The sequence below is a fragment of the Hesperophylax consimilis genome, chromosome 5 (genome assembly GCF_061612785.1).
Source record: "Hesperophylax consimilis isolate HC1 chromosome 5, BYU_Hcon_1.0, whole genome shotgun sequence".
Taxonomy (NCBI): domain Eukaryota; kingdom Metazoa; phylum Arthropoda; class Insecta; order Trichoptera; family Limnephilidae; genus Hesperophylax; species Hesperophylax consimilis.
Window position 1 is genome coordinate 35,372,654 of NC_142840.1, and position 22,096 is coordinate 35,394,749.

Sequence of the window (22,096 nt, forward strand, 5' to 3'; positions counted from 1 at the left end):
TTGAAATGATCTCAAATTTTCACATGTCGGTATTACTCATGGTCAGATAATCTATTTCTTTGGCCTGTTTGAAGCCTAAGAGTCCAAAAGGCTTGTCTAAATCGGCTGTATCCATTTTCTTCCTAAACGTTATAAATCGTTCTGGGAATTATCTTTTCAGTGGTCTTGTGCCGTGTGGAATGTGCCATGTGGCATACTTAATGGAATATTTCAGCGAAAGATAAATGCCTGAATCTTGAAATGAATTCTTCGCGCCGCGATAGTGTTGATGCCTTGTTATTCTACATTGCATTTCTTAAAGGTATTATGCAAATTGAAAAATTCTATTCTCGAAATATTAAAATTCTTTTTTGTTTAAAATTTCGCACAGTAATCTTTCACTCTTCCATTTTATTACAGACCTTTATTGAAGACATTACAGTTGTGAATGATGAATACTTGAGAAGGTGAATGAGTTTGTGTATTTGGGAAGTATGTTTTCGAGAGATGGGAAGGCTGACAGAGATATTGAAAGAAGGGTAAATGCAGGTTCCATTAAAGGATGACTGCATGCGGTTGACGCTAACAAAATAATGTTGAAAGAAGAGAAGCTAGCAGACCACAATGAAGTGCTGATACCTGTCATAATATATGGTATGTAGGAATGGAATTAGCAGAGTAAGGATGAAAGTAGACTGAATGCTCTGGAAAAGAGAGCCCCGAAGCACACGTGTAGTAAAATCATGTATGATCGTTGATCGTGTGAAAAATGCGTAGATTTGCAAATAACGCAAGGCTGATGAAAACATAATGAACAAAAGTTTAGATGGTAAGTTTTTAGATTCTCACGGCCAAAAGCATTTTAATTGTTTGTTTTTGGGGTGTTATGCCGTGTTGCGCTAACTCCTTCTTTAGCCGACGTTTCGGACAGCGTTGCAGTGTCCATCATCAGGGCAGATCCGGTAGATCCGAAGATGTCTGTATGATTCGGATCTACCGGATCTGCCCTGATGATGGACACTGCAACGCTGTCCGAAACGTCGGCTAAAGAAGGAGTTAGCGCAACACGGCATAACACCCCAAAAACAAACAATAAAAAAGTTTAGATGGTTTAAACTACGTGATGGTTAGTTAGTTAGTTTATATTACATAACCGTTATAATCGCTCTTTCTATTATATGCGTTGTTTTCTAAGAAAGAGGGAGAGATTATATGCATTTAAACTAACCGTCACATACCTACCTACTCGTCAGAATAAAAAAAGTATTGTATTTATGTAGGAACATAAAAATTTTGCGATATTTAAGATGAAATTTGTGGTTTTTTTTTTAATTTTTTCATGAAATGCGGTGGTATATTAAAATTAAAGAAAAACGAAAAACGGAGTTTTCGACGTGAAATCAGCTGTTTTAATTTTTTGCTTTTCAAGTTTGTCGAAAACATAGAAACAGAAATATTTAAATTGTATGCAGAGTATTTATTTTACAGAATTACTTTCTTATTTTGAAATGCCAGGAAGTTGAGTGAAAATTACGAAGTCATGTTATTTGCTCGAAGATTGCGAATTTCGCGGTTTTCAAAACAGATTTTATGAAAGTTTATTTTTTATTTTTCCTGTCATAAATACTAAAATAATGAACCCAAATGAAGATATTATATCTAACCACAATATGTGCTACTTTCCTACCTTAGAATGCATTATAAATGCAAGTACTTTCTATCTGATTTTCAGTTTAGATTGTGGAACTCAAAGTGTTGTTTAAAATATTGCTTTAATATAAACCGAATATAATAAGTGTTATCTTCCTGCTAATTTTCGTAATACTTTATTTTGCCTACGCACAGCTGCATGATGATTAATAACATGATTGAATAACAAAGATAACTTTTGGTTGTGCCTGTTGCATTTTTATCATTTTTCATGATAACAGTATATTTGTAATGTTTGTAACATTTTATATATCAACATTGATAATCTTTTCAATACATAAATCAGGAGGACCGACCAAGTTTTCTCAGAAATTTTGACGCCAGTTGAAATGCTTATCTTTCCAAAAACGGATTGCGATATATATTTCCTTAGAAGTACGATAAAATTGGCACACCTAGTTTATCGGTTTATATTTTCATCATTCAGCTACTGTAAAATAAAGGTTCAATTCTGAAGAATACAAAAAAATTGCGCAATACTATTCAGTAAGTAATACAGTTACGATATTTATTATTTTAAAATAATGAAATTAATTAGTGTCATGAGCGGCAGAGGAACTCGGCTTCGTAAATCTCGCAGAGTCCTTTGGGGCTGGCCAGGAACAGCCTCCCGTTCTCACACACGCACAACTGGTAGATCTTCGTCTTCTCTGAGGACTGGTAGCGCGAGGGCTGAGCCGTCTGCAGATTGGCCATGAAGATGTTACTGGACTCCAGCTTTATCTAGAACCAACGCCCACCATTATTCTTAATTCTTTCATAAATGATCAAGATAAATGGCGTTTCATTGCCTACTGCCGAACAATAATTGACTTGGCCGCTAAAAGTACTTCACCAAACTCATTTTATTTTATTTATTTATTTATTTTATTTATTTATTTACGCCCTAATGGGCTTTTACAAAAGTTGTTAACAAGTAATACAGTTGTGTTACATAGTTTACAATAAATTATGATTTTTGATTAAATTAAGGTAAATTCAAATTAATAGTGTGGATTACGGAAAGCTAAATATGTATTAAGGAACATATACATATAAAAACAAAAGTGTTTTCACTACAGAGTTGTGAATTCATACATCTCAGTAAAATGATTAAAAAGATTTCGTTTTATAACTAATACGGAATCTTTAAGCATGTCTACAATATTCCCAAATTTATTGCCAAAATGATGTAGTCTATTTATAGGTGTATGAGCTTCATAGTTGGTTTTAAAATTGTCACAGAAAAATGTAGCACTTTGCCTCGTATTTCTAGTCGGTACGTAAAGTTTTATTTTGGCGAGAATTTCAGGGTTGTCAATGGAATTATTAATAATTTTATTTAAAAGTACAAGGTCAGAGATGATCCGCCTATCTGATAGCGTTATTAAGTTAAGTTGTTTCATCAAAAGAAAATAGTTAATATTTTGAATTGGAATATTCAGTTTATAGTTAATAAATCTTAGAAATTTGTGCTGTACCCTTTCAATATTGTCAGAATGCTTTTTATACAATGGGGACCAAATAGGCGAATTATACCCTACCTGGCTTCTTACTAAAAAAGTGTACAATGTTTTCAAACATTCAAGTGACTTGAAATCACTCGCCGTTCTGCATAATAATATATTTGACTAATATATTTATTAAATGCGTTCGAAATTATTTCCACAGTTTTGGTAGCTAGCGGAATTTATTCAGATGAACTTTTTTCTGTTGGTTTTATTGGACAGTAATGTCAACTTAACTCTACACAAAATACGATTTTTGTTCTTCTGATACATTTTGCTTAATTCATAACAGAGTGAAGAGATAATTTCTACCAAATCGACGATCATTTTGATGTTATGATATTTGAAGGGTCTTCGTTCAAGGCTGATTCCCGTTTCACTTTTTGATTAAAACCTCACGCAACTCACGCAACAAGAGGATGTAGGAACTCCTCGGATATGAATCTCATGGCAGTTGAGCAGTAATTGCAGCATTTGCAATTACTGCCTAACAAAATTACATTTTTTTCAAACAAATGGTGTTTATAAACAATATTCAAATGAAATGTTTTCTTTGTACTTTTTTATAACCAAAATTTCATACGAAATATTTTATCGACGTAAATAAGGTCACTTGGTCCTTGGTAGTTGCTTAGTGTTTAGTAGGTGCCTACCATTTAATCATCGTTCATCAATAGCGCGCAAATCAATCGATTTTGTTACACTATTTGGTTAGACAATTCTACAAATATGTTATTTACCCACCTCACTCAATTTTGGCATCGATACGCCAGGCGTTTCGTTTAAGGTCAAACATTCAGATTCTGTACAAGTCCCATAATGTACAACTCTGCAAACATTTGCCTTACTTTAACGAACTTTATTTTGCTACGCATTGCCTAGTTTTTTCAATGTGCTCTCTTCGGTGGTCAATGTATGACTAATTTCATAGTTTATGAAGCTTTCTCAAACCCTCCTGGTGACAAAAATATGGTCAGCTGTCTCTATGATTTGCCTCCAGGTCGTCAAAATGATACCCAGATTTCATGTTAAGGCAAGTCTATTAATTTGAATGTCTATGGTGCATACATAGAAAAACCTCTATTGCGAAAAAAATATTTATACGTCATATTTTAAATCCATTTAACGAAGGGTATTTTATTTATTAAATGTAAAAAATAATAATAAACACTTACAGCTCCAGTTCTCGTTTTGAATTCGACGTCTTTCAAGCACGTGGCCTCTATACTCCCAGCACTTGACTGGATGGAAATTCCCTTGGGGCCATCTATTTTCAGGGTTCGAGTCAGCGATTCTATTCTATAAACAAAAATAAAATCATTCAACCTCAACACCAATGTTACTTTTTTCAATGATTTAACTTTTTATAGTTCTTTAAATGTTGAAAACTTCTCCCGGTCATCAGCCGAACAGAAAATTTTCTCTACAGCACGTCCGATCTGTCTAATTTAAAAAAATAGTTATTTATTACCTTTGTTCAGATATACAATGCACGTGAGCCGTTCCCAACTAGCAACTTAATAATTGAGCAGTCAAAGGGGCTAAATAGAGTGAATGACGATTGTGAGTATAATAATTCTTCCAGATACTTCCACCTTCCTCTTCCCTATCTCCTTTCCCTCTCCAATACCGTAAGCCTCATGTCTTTCTTACTTGAACTAGCATGTAGAATCACCCCCCCCCCGAAGTTAACGCACTTTACCACGAACACCTTGTATTTTGAAGTTTTCTAATTGCAATAACTTACCACATCGCATTTTATACATTCAAGGTATATATTTTGGTTTTAAAAATTCAGTAATTTAGAACATATTGTTAATAAACATCATAATATTTCATTGAGTTGTTGTGAAAAAAAAAGATTTGGATTTTAAATATTTCAATTCTCTTGCATTGTACATGTACGTAGATATATTATTGTGTAGTTAAATCGCCTCCATCTTGGTATAACTTTTTTGTGAAGGGTTATTCCAAGATGGCGTTTATTTAACCATACATACATTATTGTGTAGTTAAATAGCCGCCATCTTGGTATAACCTTTCAGTGAAGGGATATACCGAGATGGCGGCTATTTAACTAAACATACAATAATAAAATAAAAACAAGTTAATCCTTTTTTCTTTAATTACTAACTCGTTAGTATGACAACTTTTAAAGTATAATAGCACAAAGAGCTTTTTGAAGTTATCACAACAGCTCACAGCATCGCGTAATTCTGGAATTTCAAGATGTGTGTAATGTTTATCGTTGAGTCAGAAGTAAATTATTGAAAGACTTTTGAGTTCCTGTAGTAAATTTAGTGTTCTGTAGTAAACCCAGAAAATACCAATAAAGAAATTGCTGTTTTATAAAAATTGTTATACAGATCAATTAATGTAACTTTGCTTAAAAAATAAAATAAAATAAGATTCGGAAGGTACGTCATACACCATTAATAATTGAAAATAATGCCCTTTTTTACGTTGGCTAATTAGATAATAATGGATAATTCACATATAAAGCTACCTTATACACATACACTTCAACTATAACAATTATTATCTTCAATATTTCCGAATAATCTTATTTATTTATTAATTAACAATGTTATTTATTATTGAGTTTAGTAATGACGTATTTACATTTCATAATAATTTCCCGTGCTGGGTACATTATACAAATCAATCTATCTGTATTATGAATTAATAATAAATTACTGTAATAATGTTCACACTTTTTCTACTTTCTCTATGGAAGAGTAGTTTTAAAACTTCATATGTAAAAACCAAGTGTAAAACCAATTTTAAATATACCTTAAAATTCTTTATAATTTTTTTGTTAAATCATCAAAGAACTGTTCATAAATTAATTTGCCTACCTCACACAAAACACTAAATAATACACGTACTAAATAAATACGTACTAAACACCCAAAAACTACATAAATATCTTCCTCACCTCAAATCCTGCCCCGATTCTGAGTTTATTAGGGGTGTTTCCACAGAGTGGTCAAAAATGGCACCCCCATCTCCGAGGATCCTCATCCGATCCGCCCCTACGGTCACCTCCCCTGGACTGGAGCCAAACACCACCTTGCCAGAATCATCTTGTATTATGAAGTTCTTTGCACGACTTTGGAATTTATCTGCATCTATTAAAAATAGTAAAGCATTGTAAAAATGAACTTACTCATAACATTTCAATTCACAGTAATTAGGCTTTTGGAGTAACCGGTCTTGAACTCGGGAGTGTACGCTTTCCGGACTTGATCTAGGTAGTGTAGGCTTTCCGGACTTGAACTTGGGAGTGTACGCTTTCCGGAAATCTTCACCAATGAGCTATCACACCAACTTACAGACCGACTATGTTTCTTCCTATAGCACGTGGGGTTTTTGAATCATTAACATTTCTCAGTTTTCAACCATTATTTAATGAAAGATAAGTGTACCAGTTCAATTGTCGCTGGTTGTGTCGGTGAAAACCCAATATGCTAAATTTAAAGTTATAACGGACAATCACTTTACTCCTCGAAAACCGAAATTAGTATGTTTACGTTATTATTAACGACTGTTGTAATGATTTCTACAAAACCAACAATAAATATTGGGGTAGGTATGAGTTTTATAATTCTGTTTACCTTCTGATGTGCTATTGTGAAAAAGCGTAATTATTACCAAATAATTATTACCAAATAATTAATGAGTCTCTAGATAATAATAAAATACTTGCATCGGAAGATAGCGAAGGGGTAAAAAAGGCAAGAATTAACAGCAAAGACGGAAGAAAAAACATCTTCCCGTTTTAATGAAGAAGTTCGTTGAAAAGTCCATTAGTAGTAAATCATAAATATTTGAACGGGAGCCTTTTTTCGATATGAATATTCTGGCTGCAATTTTCTCTCGGTATTTCTTTCATTTCTCTTGAAATTTGGAAGGTTGTTGTTTGGGAGGTTTCCACTTAAAACATTTTAACTTACCTACATATTTATGACGCAAATGCAAAATAGAGATTATTTGCTTATTTTTGGAAGATATCGTTGTTAGATAATAGATACAACTTCATTTATAGGAGTATAAAAAAGAGACCTGAAAATATTTAACAATCTTCTGTTAAAAATTTTTGCTTGTGTTGTGATGAAGGACTTAGCTAGCTGAGGATTTGAACTCACGATAGCTAGATGGGAACTCAAAGGGAAGCCAACTCAGCCGGCCAAATAAAATTAAACTTTTTTCGTATTTCAGAGTACAATCTTTCGCTAATGTCACGCTATTTATTTCTGTGTGTAATTCATTTATAAATGCAAATTATTCATCCTCCTTCCACCCTGAGAAAATAAAATATTTTAAAATGTGTATTACTATACCTTTCTCAAATTGAAACATTCTCTTTCACCGACCTCTTTAAAATTATTAAAAATCCTGTGGTCGTAGAAATTGTTGGTGGAATCAAAGCCTCCCAAGTTATTTCCTACTCATTAGACCATCATATAAACTTAGAAGTTTGGAGAATTAATAGTCCAAACCATGATTTTCCTTAAATGCATTTTGTGATAAACATGCAAAAAACCGTAATAATAAAATGTGATTGTTTTTAAAGCCATAAATTATTTTCATATATTACATTTTTAATTATTTAATGAATATTTTTTTATTTGCAGAATATCACAGAGTGCACAAAAATTGTCGAAACTTATCCGTTTTTTGTCTACCAGCGAGTGTTCTAAATCTTTCTATTTTTGAAAAATAACGATAACTACAAATGAACCATACCATTGTTTTTTCTTTTTTTGTTATTTTCAATTTTCTTGAACAACTTGATAATTATGAAAAAATAAAAAGTGATTACTTTCGACATAAAAAAACATGTTTAAAGGTTAAAGTGGTTTCGACGTCAGTTCTTAATTTGGGAGCCAACTTGTACGGAATAGTGGAACTTTGGAAAAAAAGTGCACTCATGACTAAATTTTTGCCCACTCATACAATATTTATATCTGTACAAAATGCAAGGTCTACTCATAAAAAAAGCCTTACCAATGAACAGGCGGTTCTCCGTATTCCCTCCCTTGTCAACTGCCACGATGGTAAAGTTATCGTACGATTCGAAGGTGATAGGCTCTTCATCCCTTGAGGCTATAGAAGCAGCCACCAGCGAGTCCATGATGTAGGCCTTGCCATCTAATCTCATGCCGTCAGGGTTGATTTTTAGTTGGCCCATGCCGGTCTGTTGAAAAATCGCAACAACTACTGAAAACATGTTTTTTTTAAATATAAAATAAAACAATAACATTCTTCAAGCCGAATCTTTTATGTAAACGAAACCGATAGGCTACTGTAGTAGATTTACGGTAGTGCAATATAAACACATTTTAAATATAAATTTAATAAATTAATAAATATTAATGATTTTACTAAAGGCCTACGGAGAACGTAAATATATAAAGGCTTCGTAATGTCGATTGCCAACTTGGGTACGGATAGGTTAAGCCATTTACGAGTAAGCGCGTGGAATTACTTACATTGGTAAACTTCATGACCGTCATCAGCCACAGCGTGACACCAAAATTAAGCGCGACCAGCAGAATGAGCAGCACGTTAAATGCGAATAGGCACCATGTCCGCCATCCACAGCGCGCTAGCCGACGTGTGCACGACGCGCACCCGCCGCAGCCGGCAGCGGTGGCACGTGCGCCGGCCCGGGCGCACGACGCGCAGCCGCTCAGACACGACGCGCAGCCCCAAGCGCGAGGCGGGCACGAATGACAGCCGCGGGGTGAGGCAGATGTTCGCGAATCGGCGTCGGAAGGAGCTCTCTCCCGGATGGCGTCCCAGTCTTGAGGTACGACGATGGGTATCATTCTGCAAAGAAGAAAATAGTAAAAAATGTAAATTAAAAAAAAATATATATATTTTTTTTAGTACATATTTAATTACTTAGATAGAAAAAAAAAAAAAATTATCTTCCAAAAGGCTATTTTATACTTAAGAGAGATAAGGATCTAAAGTCACTTTTTTAATTTAAAGTTTAAAAATGGTTATTTTTGTTTCTAATAACCTGATCTTCATTGTTGTTATTATTTAAATTTAAATTTACGAGTCTTTTGCGCGGTTTTATTTCGATTACTGTATAATAATGACTAGCCATTTAATAAATAAAGATTCGAACTTTTAAAATTGGAAATTCATATGTCATACGGCATATATTCTGGTCTAGTAATGTGTAATTTCTATCACCTAAGAAATTCTAAAAATATAGTACTATAGGATTCATAATATGTCTTATACTGATTTATAAACGTGGAAATTCTAACTATACAATTGTAAATGTTCTATAAAATTCCCTGGAAAGAATCTCAGACTTGTGATGTCCCGAAAGAAACCATTCATCTGTTCTGAATGCAATTACTAATGTTATCCAAATTGACCCTGGTAATTAATGACATCTTTGCGATTCTTTAAAGGATAATGAAACCATCCTGTCACTTGGAATGCAATCAACAATATTCTCAAAATTTGTTTTGACAGCATTGCCATTCCATTGTAAGAATATTAGGTACTAAATACACAATTTGGCTGTCATGAAACGGGAATCCTTCCCAGTTGGACTGACAAAGGTTCATTTTGTTTTGTATTGTTTGTAATTTATATTTATTTATTTATTTATTTTCATGTTCTCCGTAAAACGGTTATTCACCAATACATTATGGAGAAGATTACAAATTAGACAAAAGTATAGCAAAACACATAAAAAGGTCAGTTTCACTACTTTGTGACATACGTCAAAAGATAATTGTTAAACTGCCTGTAGGTTACGTTAAAAATGTCGATGGTCAATGCAGACTCGTTGAGCAGTTCAGTCGCTCTGTTGACTGGGGTGTTCTGATAGGCAGAAGTCCTCGCTTTTGGAGCATAAAAAAGGGTATGGGACCTTCCACGAGTATACTTGTCTGGGACATATAAGTTAATCTCTTTCAAAATAGGTGGATTATGTATAGTTCCAGAGATTATCTTAAAAAAATGTTTTCCTAAAAATATTTTTCGGCGGGCTTCTAATGTATTAAGATCGAGCATTCCTGCTAAGAATAAGGATGGATACAGGAAAGGGTAGTACATATATTCCCTCATATATAGGTAATGCATGAATCTCTTTTGTACTTTTTCTATTTCGAGAATATGGTTTTGCTCAGAAGGGGCCCAAATAATGGAGCTATATTCCAAGATACTGCGAACAAGTGCTTCATACGTTCTTCGGATTGCGATTCCGTTGGTAAATGATCTTGAATTACGAAGAACAAATCCAAGCATTTTGTTGGCACGGGAGACAATATCAGATATATGGGATTTGAAAGAGAGATTTGCTTCAAAAATTACGCCAAGGTCTCGAATCTCATTTTTACGTGTTAATTCATGTTTATTAATGTGGTAGGGGAACAGGAATGTATCTTTGGACCTTGTAAATGTAACGACACTGCATTTCTGAATACTGAAGGGTAAGTTGTTCAGTTCCGACCATTTGACAAGAGAATCAAGATCGTTCTGCAGAAGAATGGAATCGATGTAACTTTTGATTGCTTTGAAAAGTTTTATATCGTCAGCAAAAAGGAGATATTTTGAGTGGTTTATAGTGTTGCCAATGTCATTGATGAATAAGAGAAAGAGAAGGGGTCCTAGATTCGATCCCTGGGGAATCCCGGAGTTAGTTTTGTATTCGTGAGAGATATGGTGTCCGTAACTGACATACTGACGACGATTGCGTAAGTAGCTAGCCACAAAAGCGAGGAAATTCTGAGAGAATCCGATGTCACTTAATTTTTTTAAATTATTATTAGGGAAATTATTTTCTTCAGGGCCTCCTGTGTGGAGTTAATTTATAAAAAATAAAAAAACTCGAGTTTTACAAGTCTTGACTGCCTGAAGCCGGTGGGTCTATGGAATCGCTAATATATATATATATATATATATATATATAAATAGAATGTAAGGTATTTTAAGATTCTGGAACAAAAACATTTTTTAAAGTAGACGCAGAATTTTCAATAAATGCAAATTTGTCGACTCTTATGAATATTTTGTAAGAGCTTAACATGAAAAACAGTTAATAGTTATTAAGAAGTTATTTTACACTCACCCAACCTGTTACTTTTCCAATGTTATTATCGTCAGTGGCTTCAATGAACTTCCTCCTTCCAATATTCCACCACGAAACACTTCTACACCCTCAACGCTAAGCATTCCAATCAGTGACAGTTCTGTATATAGGAAAACTACATTTTAAAAAGGAAATTTTTACTGATTTAAAAAATAAAGTGTTTTGTAAATGAAAAAACACCTTTTTACTAAGTGCTTGTATTATACAAAGCTATTCTTGTAATTCTTTTCTTAGTGCAGCAATGCTTTAAGGACACCTGTTCACTTTTCTCATTAACATAATGTTCTTCTGATACACAATGTTCTTCGACTTGCAAGAAAGTAGTAGTTGTAAAAATAAGCATATCTAAGAGGATTCACTTGGGTTCTCTTTGAAATGTGAAGTATGCTTTCGTCATATTCAATTACTTACAGTCGCTTTATCTTAACTCCGGTAAAGGAAACAGTAAGCAATTCAGAGAAACTATAGAAAATTTCGAAATTCACTTTAGCAAATACATTATTATGCTCTTTTTATTTTCCAATATCTGTTATGCATAAGATTTGCCGCGAGCTTTGTGTTTCTGTTTGAAGGATTAAATTAAACTTTTAAACAGTGGCGGCTCGTGATTTTTGGGTATTCTAGAATGCTAATATTACAAAAAATGGTAATATTGTTGTTGTTGTAGCTGAAAACGATTTTTTTTATTTTATTCGAAAATTCTGTTTTTTGTATGAAATCCGTGCGGCTTACGGCCAAACTGAAATTTCCTGAAATCTTCATACAATAAATCGATTTTTCGAAAATACACAATAAATCGTTTTCAGCTACAACAACATCAATAATGCCATTTTTTGTAATATTAGCACTCCAGAAGACGCAAGTCACCAACGGCCACTGCTTTTAAACAGACGTAAATTAAAAATATTTCTATGAATCTCGAAAACAAATTACGAAAAAATATTTTATTGATTGCGTATGACACAATAATTGCTAGCAGTATCATTCAGGTGCAGTCATAATTCTAAACCTTAATTGAGGAAGCTCTTTAGATAAATTTAATTTATGTTGCTGATTACAATATTTTACCTATTAATATTCTTACTAGGTAAGGAACTGGTGCGATAGAAATATCCCTTTACATTGGTATATATCAGTCGCACTTAACTTTTTTTGTACAATAATAAATTCGGAGCATTAAACATTGAAATAAAACTTGCTCATGAAATCAAAAAAAAATATTTAATAAGATTTTTTTCTACAAATTATTAGGGCGATGCACTACGTCGTGTAATATTTTGAATCGAGCCGCCATCAATAACACTCCTTACGTAGATGGCGATAAAGCTTAAATTCCCGCTTAATACCATCTAGCTTTTTTGATTTAGGCAAGAAAAAAACATGGCCAAAAATGCCTTTTATTTTAATTTTTTGATGTTCAGTCATAAATGTTTAATTTTTTCCCATCATTTTATAAATAACTTAATTTGCTACATTATAAAATAAAATCACAACCGAAAATGGGTTCGTAAGTAGAAGATTTTGAACTTTAAAGCAGTTTTCATAGGCCTTATATTTTTTTCTGGGCTTATAAAAAGATTTATCTAATATATATAATATATTTCAAAGGCCAAGATGTATTCTCTACGCAGTATTTAATTAAAGCATCTGAAACATTTCTAGGTGACCAAATTTTCAAACCAAAAACACATGATTTTGCATTACTACGTAGTGCATCGCCTTAAAAAAACAGTAATACGTTATCCTTTGTTCTGTTTATATTTCTAACTCTCGATCCCCCAGATCATATCCAAGGTGCTTTTACACATTCAATTTGCCATGAAGGTGTTACATAGCATAATTTAAATTTAACAGTTTTGAACCCAAATATACAGGCAGAAACTATTTATAAGCTTTATCTATATTATTTAAAAAATAATCGACTAATAATAATATTCATGGTAGCCGTATGTTTGAACTTTATTCCAAGAATTTGATTATGATCTACAATCCAAAAAAAAATGAAATGAAGCTCTGAAAGTTTTGGGGTGAACTGATTTCAGTAACATATAACAAAATATATTATTAACCTCACCAACTATTTTCATAATTGTATTCCTAATTTTAATACATGTTTAGAGAAAAAAATTCAATGAAGTCATAAAGTTAAGTTCTTTAAACTCCAACAACTTTAAGGTATTTGTTCGCCCTTAAATTTACAAGCGAGGGTAACGATTAGCTCTCGTTTAATCTTCTCGTGCAATCCAATCAAGGGTAATGTTGATCGATTCGATTACTGAGGTGAGAATTGCTGATTCGGGGAGAGAAAGACATTTCTTTCAACTCTTCCCCACGTGGGAACTTAACAATCACAGCACCAGTTGCTGACATATTCATTTCATGAGATGTAGAGTTTAAAGGAAAGCTTAAAATATTGCACGTTATTTATTAATATGCTGATAACTTTTCAACAATTCTCAGTTGCAAAACAGAGTGGCATTTGTAAAAAAGGTTAGAGAACAATGCAAAATTCTGGGTCAAAAACTTATAAAATTCATGATAGCTAATATTTGATGATCAAATGGAATACTTCCCTACCACAAAGTGATAAAAGGGATAAACTGTCTAAAATCATTGATTGCCAATGATGGGAGTACAGAAAAATCCGTAACAAAAACGCCAAAGGCAGTCAAACAAAAAATTACAAATCAAAATGGAAGAAAATAAAATGAAACTATTAAGTCATATTATGTGATTATACAGAGTCGAAACATAGTCCACCATAAAACTTAACAGATCGATGCTTTTGATGCGGTCCCGGATGTCTCTATCTAAGATACACTAAATATCTAGATGCACAAAAATGCACACATATTTACAGGAGCTGAAAAAATTGTCAGTGAGGGGCCTCAAAATACTATGCCTGTGAGATGTGCTACCTACCAAACACTTTGCCTCAATAAGACAATTGTGAAAACTTGTTGTGGTTAGATTGGTCGCCTGTCGAAAACGAGCAATTTATCCAACCCCCAGACGAACAAAATTAACAACTGAATGATTAAATGTTTGTATTGTAGCAATAGGTGATAATTGAAACAGTTACTTGAGCACTAAGAGAGTCAGCACAGAAACAATAATTCTCTCAGATAATAATCTCAACGATTCCAAGAGTTGTCACGTGCGAGATATCTAAAAGAAAAAAAAACTACTTTCGATGTTAAATAAGTGGGAAATCAAACGTTTGGGAATAATTTAAGGTTTGTTACAAAAATCGAAGAATCCTTTGTTCTCGTCGTTATTTCGGAACCTCTAAAAATAACATTCTTGGACTTTGTTCTAAATAAGTCACAATAGCTCCTGTCAGTCAGTCTAACAAATTGGATTTAGGACAAACATAGACCAAACTCTATCCCATCTTAAACTATTTTTACTTACCTTCTGTTTCATGTGGTCATCAAATTGACAAAATTGATGGTATATATATCCTGTTAAAATTCATTTGACACACTTACACATATTTTACGGAATTAGCTCACTTGCACTTTGCGAACATTAAATTGTCGTGTAGTAAAGATTAATATTGGATTAAACTGCCGGATAATTAAATGTATTTAAAAACACATTATATTAATTTAATAGTCACTTTATCGATGTAGCGTTCAATAAAGCCAAGTTCAAGACTACTGAATCTACAAACACATCGTTAAACTTCAGTTGTTGTTCTCATAATACCAGAGAAACAACGTTACTTGAACGATATTTACATTGAAGACAACAAGAAAAGCTTGAACATTTGGAAGATTTTTGTTACATGAGTTGATTATTTTATGGAATTATTTAAAACAAAACATCACTTTTTCATTTATTTTCTCAGACATTTTCACACATTTACTTGGTGATGATTTTTAACTAGCGATGATCAGAAAGTCATTTTAAAGTTTAAGGTTAAAAAAATATTATATTTTTATTAAAAAAATTTCTATGTTTTTATTTGTTTCCTTTTTTTAAATAAACTAATCATTGCACTCTATTTTTTACAATACACTCGTGATGTGGTGACAGCAATTTAATTTAAATTTATAAATTTCACCAAAGTATCGGCGATTTTCGTTCTGTGTGAGGAGGAATATGAGCACAGACTGGGTCAGGGAGAGCGGAGAGAGAGGGAAACTTCTACTTAAAATACAACAAGGTGGAGAGGTGGGATGCTGTTGGATTGGTCAGAAACTGAACCGCCGTGGGTTCATCAACTGTGGGGGATTATCTTACCATTAGCACGTATAATCATTTGCATTAATCCTGTAATCTAGGAACTGTTATTGTCGCATCTGAAACTGCATTCGAATTGTACAGATTCAGGTGGACTGCACAGGATTAAACATATTGCTATTTGACGGAATTGTGTTATCGAAGATGTAGGATAGAAAATAAGGTATGGGAAGGAAAAAAGGGTGTCTAATCACTTACCTTTACCATTCCAGTATCATCTTAGCGATGAATCACTGAACATATTCTTTTTAGTAAAGTAAATTCCATCGCAATACCTCGAGGTATTTATCTCAAAATTAACAAATACAAATACCTAAAAAAACAGATAATATACCCCGGCAACCATGAAAACCCAAATCATTCTTCTCTTCCAAAAAAATTTTACAATTTTTCGTGCAATGTGTTCCAAATTTCAAACAGGTGTTAAAAGTATGAACTGAGGATCAGCTTTCTAGGATCAAAGTATCTTGAAGATAATTTATTAGTTGGTCATGAAATTTGAACTTGGTTGGTTCCTTGAAATTAAATTTATCCAGTTTCCCACCTGTTTTTTCAAATTCGGAACACATTGCATGAAAAATTGTGCAAGTTCGAAATGTCAACCGTAAGCAAATGTTAAAAAAAACAAAAGCAGAATACACGAACAAAAAAAAACACTACACTTCTCTTGAAAGAGGAATAATTGTGACATAAAAAAACATTATTGCCCTAGGAAAAATAGTGAGGACTTTTGCGTCGCAGTGGCACATGCGCTCATATAGACAGTTTAGTGACCTTTTGACGCATGTATTAAAATAACCGCTAAAGTCTCTCCATCAAACCACGATCTAAACCTTAAAGAATGCTGGTTTGTTTTGCTAAATGTATACATTAAGATTAAAAAAAGATTTGTCCTATATCTGTAATTATTAACTATAATTATATATCTAAATCAAATAAACTAATTCCGTTTTACTGGTCAGAAAAAAGCTGAGTGTTCTGTTTATAAATAAACACACTGCCGGAAATGTTTGGGAATGCTTGAACCGCTCCTAAAATAGCGGTCAGAATTTAGTATTCCTTTTATATTTGATTGTCATTGATTTTAAGCAGAGTTCCAGCCAGCAACTAGCTGCTAAAGCGAGAGCCACTTGCAGGTTACCTGAACTCTGTACTACAAACGGGCCAGGAAGTCAAAGATACTGCTTCGGGAACCGGGATAATCTATTTTCAATGCTGAGAAGTTTTATAATATTTGATAACTTTTTTTCAATGTTTTTACAATTGCTTTGTTTGGTTTATGCATTGATATAAATTTGATAATGACATTGATATAACTTATATCGACAGCAAATGTTCATAACATAAAGCTTGGAATATGGGCGGTTGACAGTGGGAGTTATAAAAACATATGTACTAACATTATAAATATCAAATGCAAAAAAATCTTGTGAATGAAAAGTAATTTTTCAATTTGAGACGCGGATATGAGTACCACCGCCCCGGGAACCATTTATTGGATCACCAACACCCCTGCTATAGGTCAAGTGGCTCGTACGTTTGGTGACTTAGCAGAGGTGTCCGAGTTCATGGGGTGAGGTTTGTCTCTAGGTCTTACTGCATGGCGGGCTGGAACGGGAGAGGCTGGTTGAGGGAGACCTTTTGACTTCTCCAGCCAGTCTCTCGACCCATCGTCTTGCACAGCAGTGGAAGGGATGGAATCATACGTCCGTCACTCCTGGACACATTGACCCCCATACTCCTACTTACCCTTTATACCTTTTAATTCCCCTCTCCTTCCATTTCCTAAAAAAACACACTACATAGCATTCCCAAAGATGACATAGACCCTAAGGTTTTTTTCCTTAGGGCCTCCTGTGTGTAGCTAATGTAATAAAAATGCATTTCTAACTCATATATAAAACTGATCACCACATCAACAGTATTGACCCATAGTCAATAACATAACATCTACGTAGGTACATCATACAACGCAAAAGCGTAGTAATAAGTTGAAAAATCTAGTTGATAATTAAAATGAATAATGATCTTAATATTTTTTCTTCAAATAGTTTTGCCGTACTTGTTGACTAAATATTAATAGACAGGTACTTCTCAACCTTCCTCCTTCCTACCTCCTTTCCTTCCTACTCCCACTGGCCCCAGCAGGCGACATACAAAAACACTTTTTTTTATTTTTTAAAGAAAAACAAATCTCCTTTAATGGAGAACTGAAAACGGTTGGCGCTAACAAAAACTGTCTAAAGAAGCGAAGTTAGCAGTCTACAATGGAGTACTGGTACCTACTCTGATGTAAAGCAGTGAGGCATGGAACTGACAGAGGAAGGATGAAAGATGACTGAATGTTGTGGAAATGAGATCCCTGGGGCGTATGTGTGGTAAAATCACCAACGATCGGATGAGAAATGTGGAGATCCGCAAAGAATGCAATGCTGATGTGAAAGCAACGAGTATGATTAAGTAAGGGACGCTCAGATTGTTTGGGCATGTAGAGCGAACGAACAAAGAAAGATGCTTAAGAAGAATATATGATGCAAATGTGAATGGTAGAGGAAGTCGGGGACGCCCGAGGAAGACATGGCACGATCAAGTGAATCAGATACCTACTTGAGTCGGACCATGTGAAGAGTCTGAATAATAGAAGAGTATGTATAAAACGATGTATAAATGTGAATGAGACAAGGAGTGTGTGCCAAGGCTGAGTTGTTTGGCGGTTCGTCTTCTCTGCCTACCCATGCGGGGAAACGGCGTGATGGTTAGTTAGTTAAGAAAAACCAAAGAAGAGGACGATAACAAATCGTTGGTACAAAAGAGTAATAATTAATTTAATATTTATGTATCAAATGAATTTCAGAAAAGCAGTCAATTTAAAAAAATAGTAAGTGACACATAGAGAAAAGTTCCCGATAACAAAATTTCTTATTAAATTATTTATATTTCTGATAAAAATGGGATAGTAGGCCATTAACGGATGAATTAATAGGTATCCTGATAAACTTTATATTAAATACCAAAGTCGTGTAACGATGTTCATACGTATGATATATTATCAAGACAAACGCAGGTGGATGAACACGTTTCGATATTATAATGAACACTTTATCAGAAAGAGTTTTCAACAGGATTACCAATAATTTGAAGAGATTTTTAATAAATCAGCAATTCTCATTTTTCTCCGTGCATTATGGATAAACACCTGATCCGAAATAATCCGATTAATTATCTAAATCGAAAAAAAAATCTTTCTCACGGCAACTGAGAATATTCGTCCATGACAGCATAACAATATTTGTGGTTTTATTGGGTTCTCCGAGGAAATAAAATAAGAAAAACACTCGAAAACTTGGCACCGCTTAGTGCTGGAACCACTAGCCGCTAGCCTAATACACCGCTTCGTTGTTTATTTTCGTTTCCGCTAAGTCAGCCGACGGATTATTAATGATTTTTATTAAAATCAAGACATTCTCGTAGTCTGCAACTTAAAATATGATGTCATAAATGGAAATATTTGAATTCTAATGCTCATAAATGAGGAGAGTTCGTTACTTTTCAGAAATACAACCCAAATAATTAAAAAAATAGAAAACAAAACACTCGAATAATTCTAATTCACGTAAAATAAATCGATGTCACAAAAGCCATCCATGGAAATAGAAAAATGACGAAAAAGTCAAAAGTTGTTCATAAAAGGATTCTCCCTTTGAACTGAAAAGCTTTTCTTCATTGGATGTCTTGAGGAAAATAATTCTCCTCTTGGCCAATGTCGTGTTTGAGGCTATGTAGAGGGTCGTTTTGATAGGAGGAAGGAGTAAATATGAGTCTCGAAAACACCAAAGGGAGGATTCACAGAGGCCGGCAAATCATTCAATACCTGTTGCGCTAAAGAACGATTCGTAGAAACGACCCATTCTCGTGTGACAAATAATATCAAACGGTGAACAAATGTTGGGTGCGCATTTCCTGAATATGCACTCGTGCAAGACGAATCCATTTTCCATCCAAATACCAGTAGAACTAGGACAGAATTCTCACCTGACGCATATGTTCCAAAAATTGCAATCCGTTTATTAAGATTGGGTTATCTAGCAAACGGGCAGCACATTTATTCAGTCAGGGATTTTGGGGTTCCAGTATGTAGCTGACAAATTCCGAAAACAAATATTTGTATTATTGATAATGATAAGATAATCCTTTCGGAATAAACCATTTCATGGTTGTTTAAATATCATTATCTTATATACCTGCCCCGATGAGATACTATAAGAGAAGTCTGTTATGGACGTGTCCGTGTGACATTCAATTTTTCTTACTTTTCATGATACAGAACAAACATTCTAAAATATTGGAATTCTTTCTTAGATCCAGATAATAATCAATTCATTGGTCTCTCCATATTAATGATATCCGTTACCTTTCAAATCGAGAGAAATCAAACATTGGAATTATTTCTTAGGATATTCATTTTACCTATTACATAAATTATAAGACCGGTCGGTGGCCGAGTTGACATCGTTTTTGGGTCCCACCCAGGCGTAGTGTGTTCAATTCCTAGGCTGGCTAAGTCCTCCATCACAACACAAGCAACATTTTCAGCTTACTGTGGCGGTAGTAGGAGATTTTCAAATATTTTCAGGTTATTCGTAACCCGGGAATGTTTGTCTTTCTTTAAAAAAAAAAAAATATATATTTTATTTTCTCTGTATTAAATAATTAATGAATTTACAGAGTATTATTACAGAGTAATGTTAACTAAAATAATTCTTCAAATTAGTTTTCACTGCTTTTGATATTTTAATGTTCCTGTTCTATAGAAGCTGGCGCTTGTGTGTAGAAGAGTTGTGAGCATCAATATGAAGAATATTTGGTGTTTGTAGTATGATTTAAGGAAATATGAATTTTAAAATTTATAATTAATTAAGAAGGTAGTTTCATCATTTTGGTATTTGTACATTGAACTTCTATTTAATCGCTTTTAGTAGATGTTTATCATTTTCGATTATTCCGATATTTTCGGGTAGGCTGTTGAAGTATTTTTTCCCTAGATATTTCCCTGTCATGATGTTGAGATGAAGTGGTGTTACATTTTTGTGTTTGAAATATGTGTTTTTGACGAGTACGATTTTCAGTTAAAAAGCTGTGGTTTTGTTTTTCTTTTATTATTTGAATTATTATAATGTTCATTGTAACATTAAATTTTAATACTTTAAATTATTTAAAAATTAGGTGTGTTGGATAATCTCTTGTTTTTTTTATAAAACTGTCCCCTTCTTTCTGAAGATAAAGATCACTTGGAATTGGGTCATTGGCGTGGAGTAAAAACGGAACTGACTGCCACAAAAGAAGAAGAGTTATTTATAAACTTAACGAAGACGATGATGTAAAGATTATTCAAAAAGTTGGAATACAGATCAAACGATTAATGGATCTTTCGCTAAAAAGAACAACTTTAAAATACACCCCATGTAAACAATCCATTACGCCCGTGCTCTGTTGTCTTCAGTTTGCCAACATAAATACGTGTACATTATTATGTGCTTATTTTTGCATGCCATATTACAATCTGATATTGTTTAGATATCAAAGAAAGTTAAAATGATATAAATACACGAATGGAAGTAATCAAAAACGTTGAAATATATATATTTTACAACTAAATTTAAAAATAACAAGACTATGAAATCACACGGAAGTAACTAGCTAATCAAATCTGCTCAAAGTTTCAATGCTGAATAGTGGTCTTTCACCAGGGCGATACTGAGAGTATCTACCACTTCAGAACGAGCCGCAAATGTGTTAATGTAGGTACTATAATATATATTATCTTTAATGAGTACATTGTGAAATTGCATTAAAAAATATATTAATTGCGCAACCCTTAATTTGAACCGCGACCTCCGGATTCGTTGCTTAGGATCGTAACCATCCAACCACGGAGGACGTCATCATTTCATTTTTCTAAAAAGTTCTACCAAATATTTTTATTTTTTTATTATTATTCAGTTATATGAATTATTCTCCTGCATACCCTCAATATACATACACGGATGCGGTATTGTATATAATATCTACTTAACCTAATATCACTTATCCAGTGATAGTGCCATGTTATCCACGTCCGTCACTAAAGTCTTCTATAGTAAGAAATTTAAACAAGCATTTTAGATGAAATCTGAACTTTAATTTTGGCAGCGACCTGTTCTATTTTTTATGATTTACGCGTCGGCACTTTTATTGAGGAACCAAATACAGCATGCCATTATAATGAAGCATTAATAATTCGCAGCTCAAAGCTTATTAGAAAGCTTTCGGCAATAACAATTGCCACGAAGATCTATTGCGCTAATAATAATCGACGATCGACGGCCAAGAGATTGAAAATGAATGTGGAGTTCTCCAGTTGATGATTTGCCAAAACGGAGAATCTTTTGAATTTGTAATTTTTCCTACATACTTGCTGAGAGAAAAATTAGCAAGAACGGAGTTTCTTCAGTTTCTTTCGGAGAGTTTTGCGCGATATCCTATCTACGAAAATATTCTTAGGAACCGG

The 22,096-nt window shown here is 33.6% G+C and overlaps 1 protein-coding gene across 2 annotated transcripts; it reads right to left on the reverse strand.

The window, feature by feature from the left end:
- Window positions 1-1,984: 1,984 nt before the first annotated feature.
- On the reverse strand, window positions 1,985-15,402 carry LOC149423840 (zeta-sarcoglycan-like). 2 transcript variants are annotated; one of them, XM_089632147.1, is made up of 7 exons: window positions 14,716-15,402; window positions 11,281-11,401; window positions 8,672-9,011; window positions 8,187-8,376; window positions 6,115-6,307; window positions 4,352-4,475; window positions 1,985-2,412 (listed from the first exon to the last, which is right to left on the reverse strand). In XM_089632147.1, exons 3-7 carry the CDS (start codon window positions 9,008-9,010, stop codon window positions 2,230-2,232), a joined length of 1,029 nt encoding a protein of 342 aa, XP_089488273.1. In that variant the 5' UTR covers window position 9,011; window positions 11,281-11,401; window positions 14,716-15,402; the 3' UTR covers window positions 1,985-2,229. The 2 variants fall into 2 exon arrangements, with proteins under 2 accessions (XP_089488273.1, XP_089488271.1); XM_089632145.1 differs by lacking the exon at window positions 11,281-11,401.
- Between the last annotated feature and the right edge of the window lie 6,694 nt (window positions 15,403-22,096).

Coding starts and splice junctions, on each gene's coding strand:
- LOC149423840 (XM_089632145.1), bottom strand. CDS start 9,010: ATGATACCCATCGTCGTACCTCAAGACTGGGACGCCATCCGGGAGAGA. Junction 4,476..6,114: donor GAATCGGGGCAGGATTTGAG/GTGAGGAAGATA, acceptor TTTTGTTTATAG/AATAGAATCGCTGACTCGAA. Junction 2,413..4,351: donor TCAAAACGAGAACTGGAGCT/GTAAGTGTTTAT, acceptor CGTTGGTTCTAG/ATAAAGCTGGAGTCCAGTAA.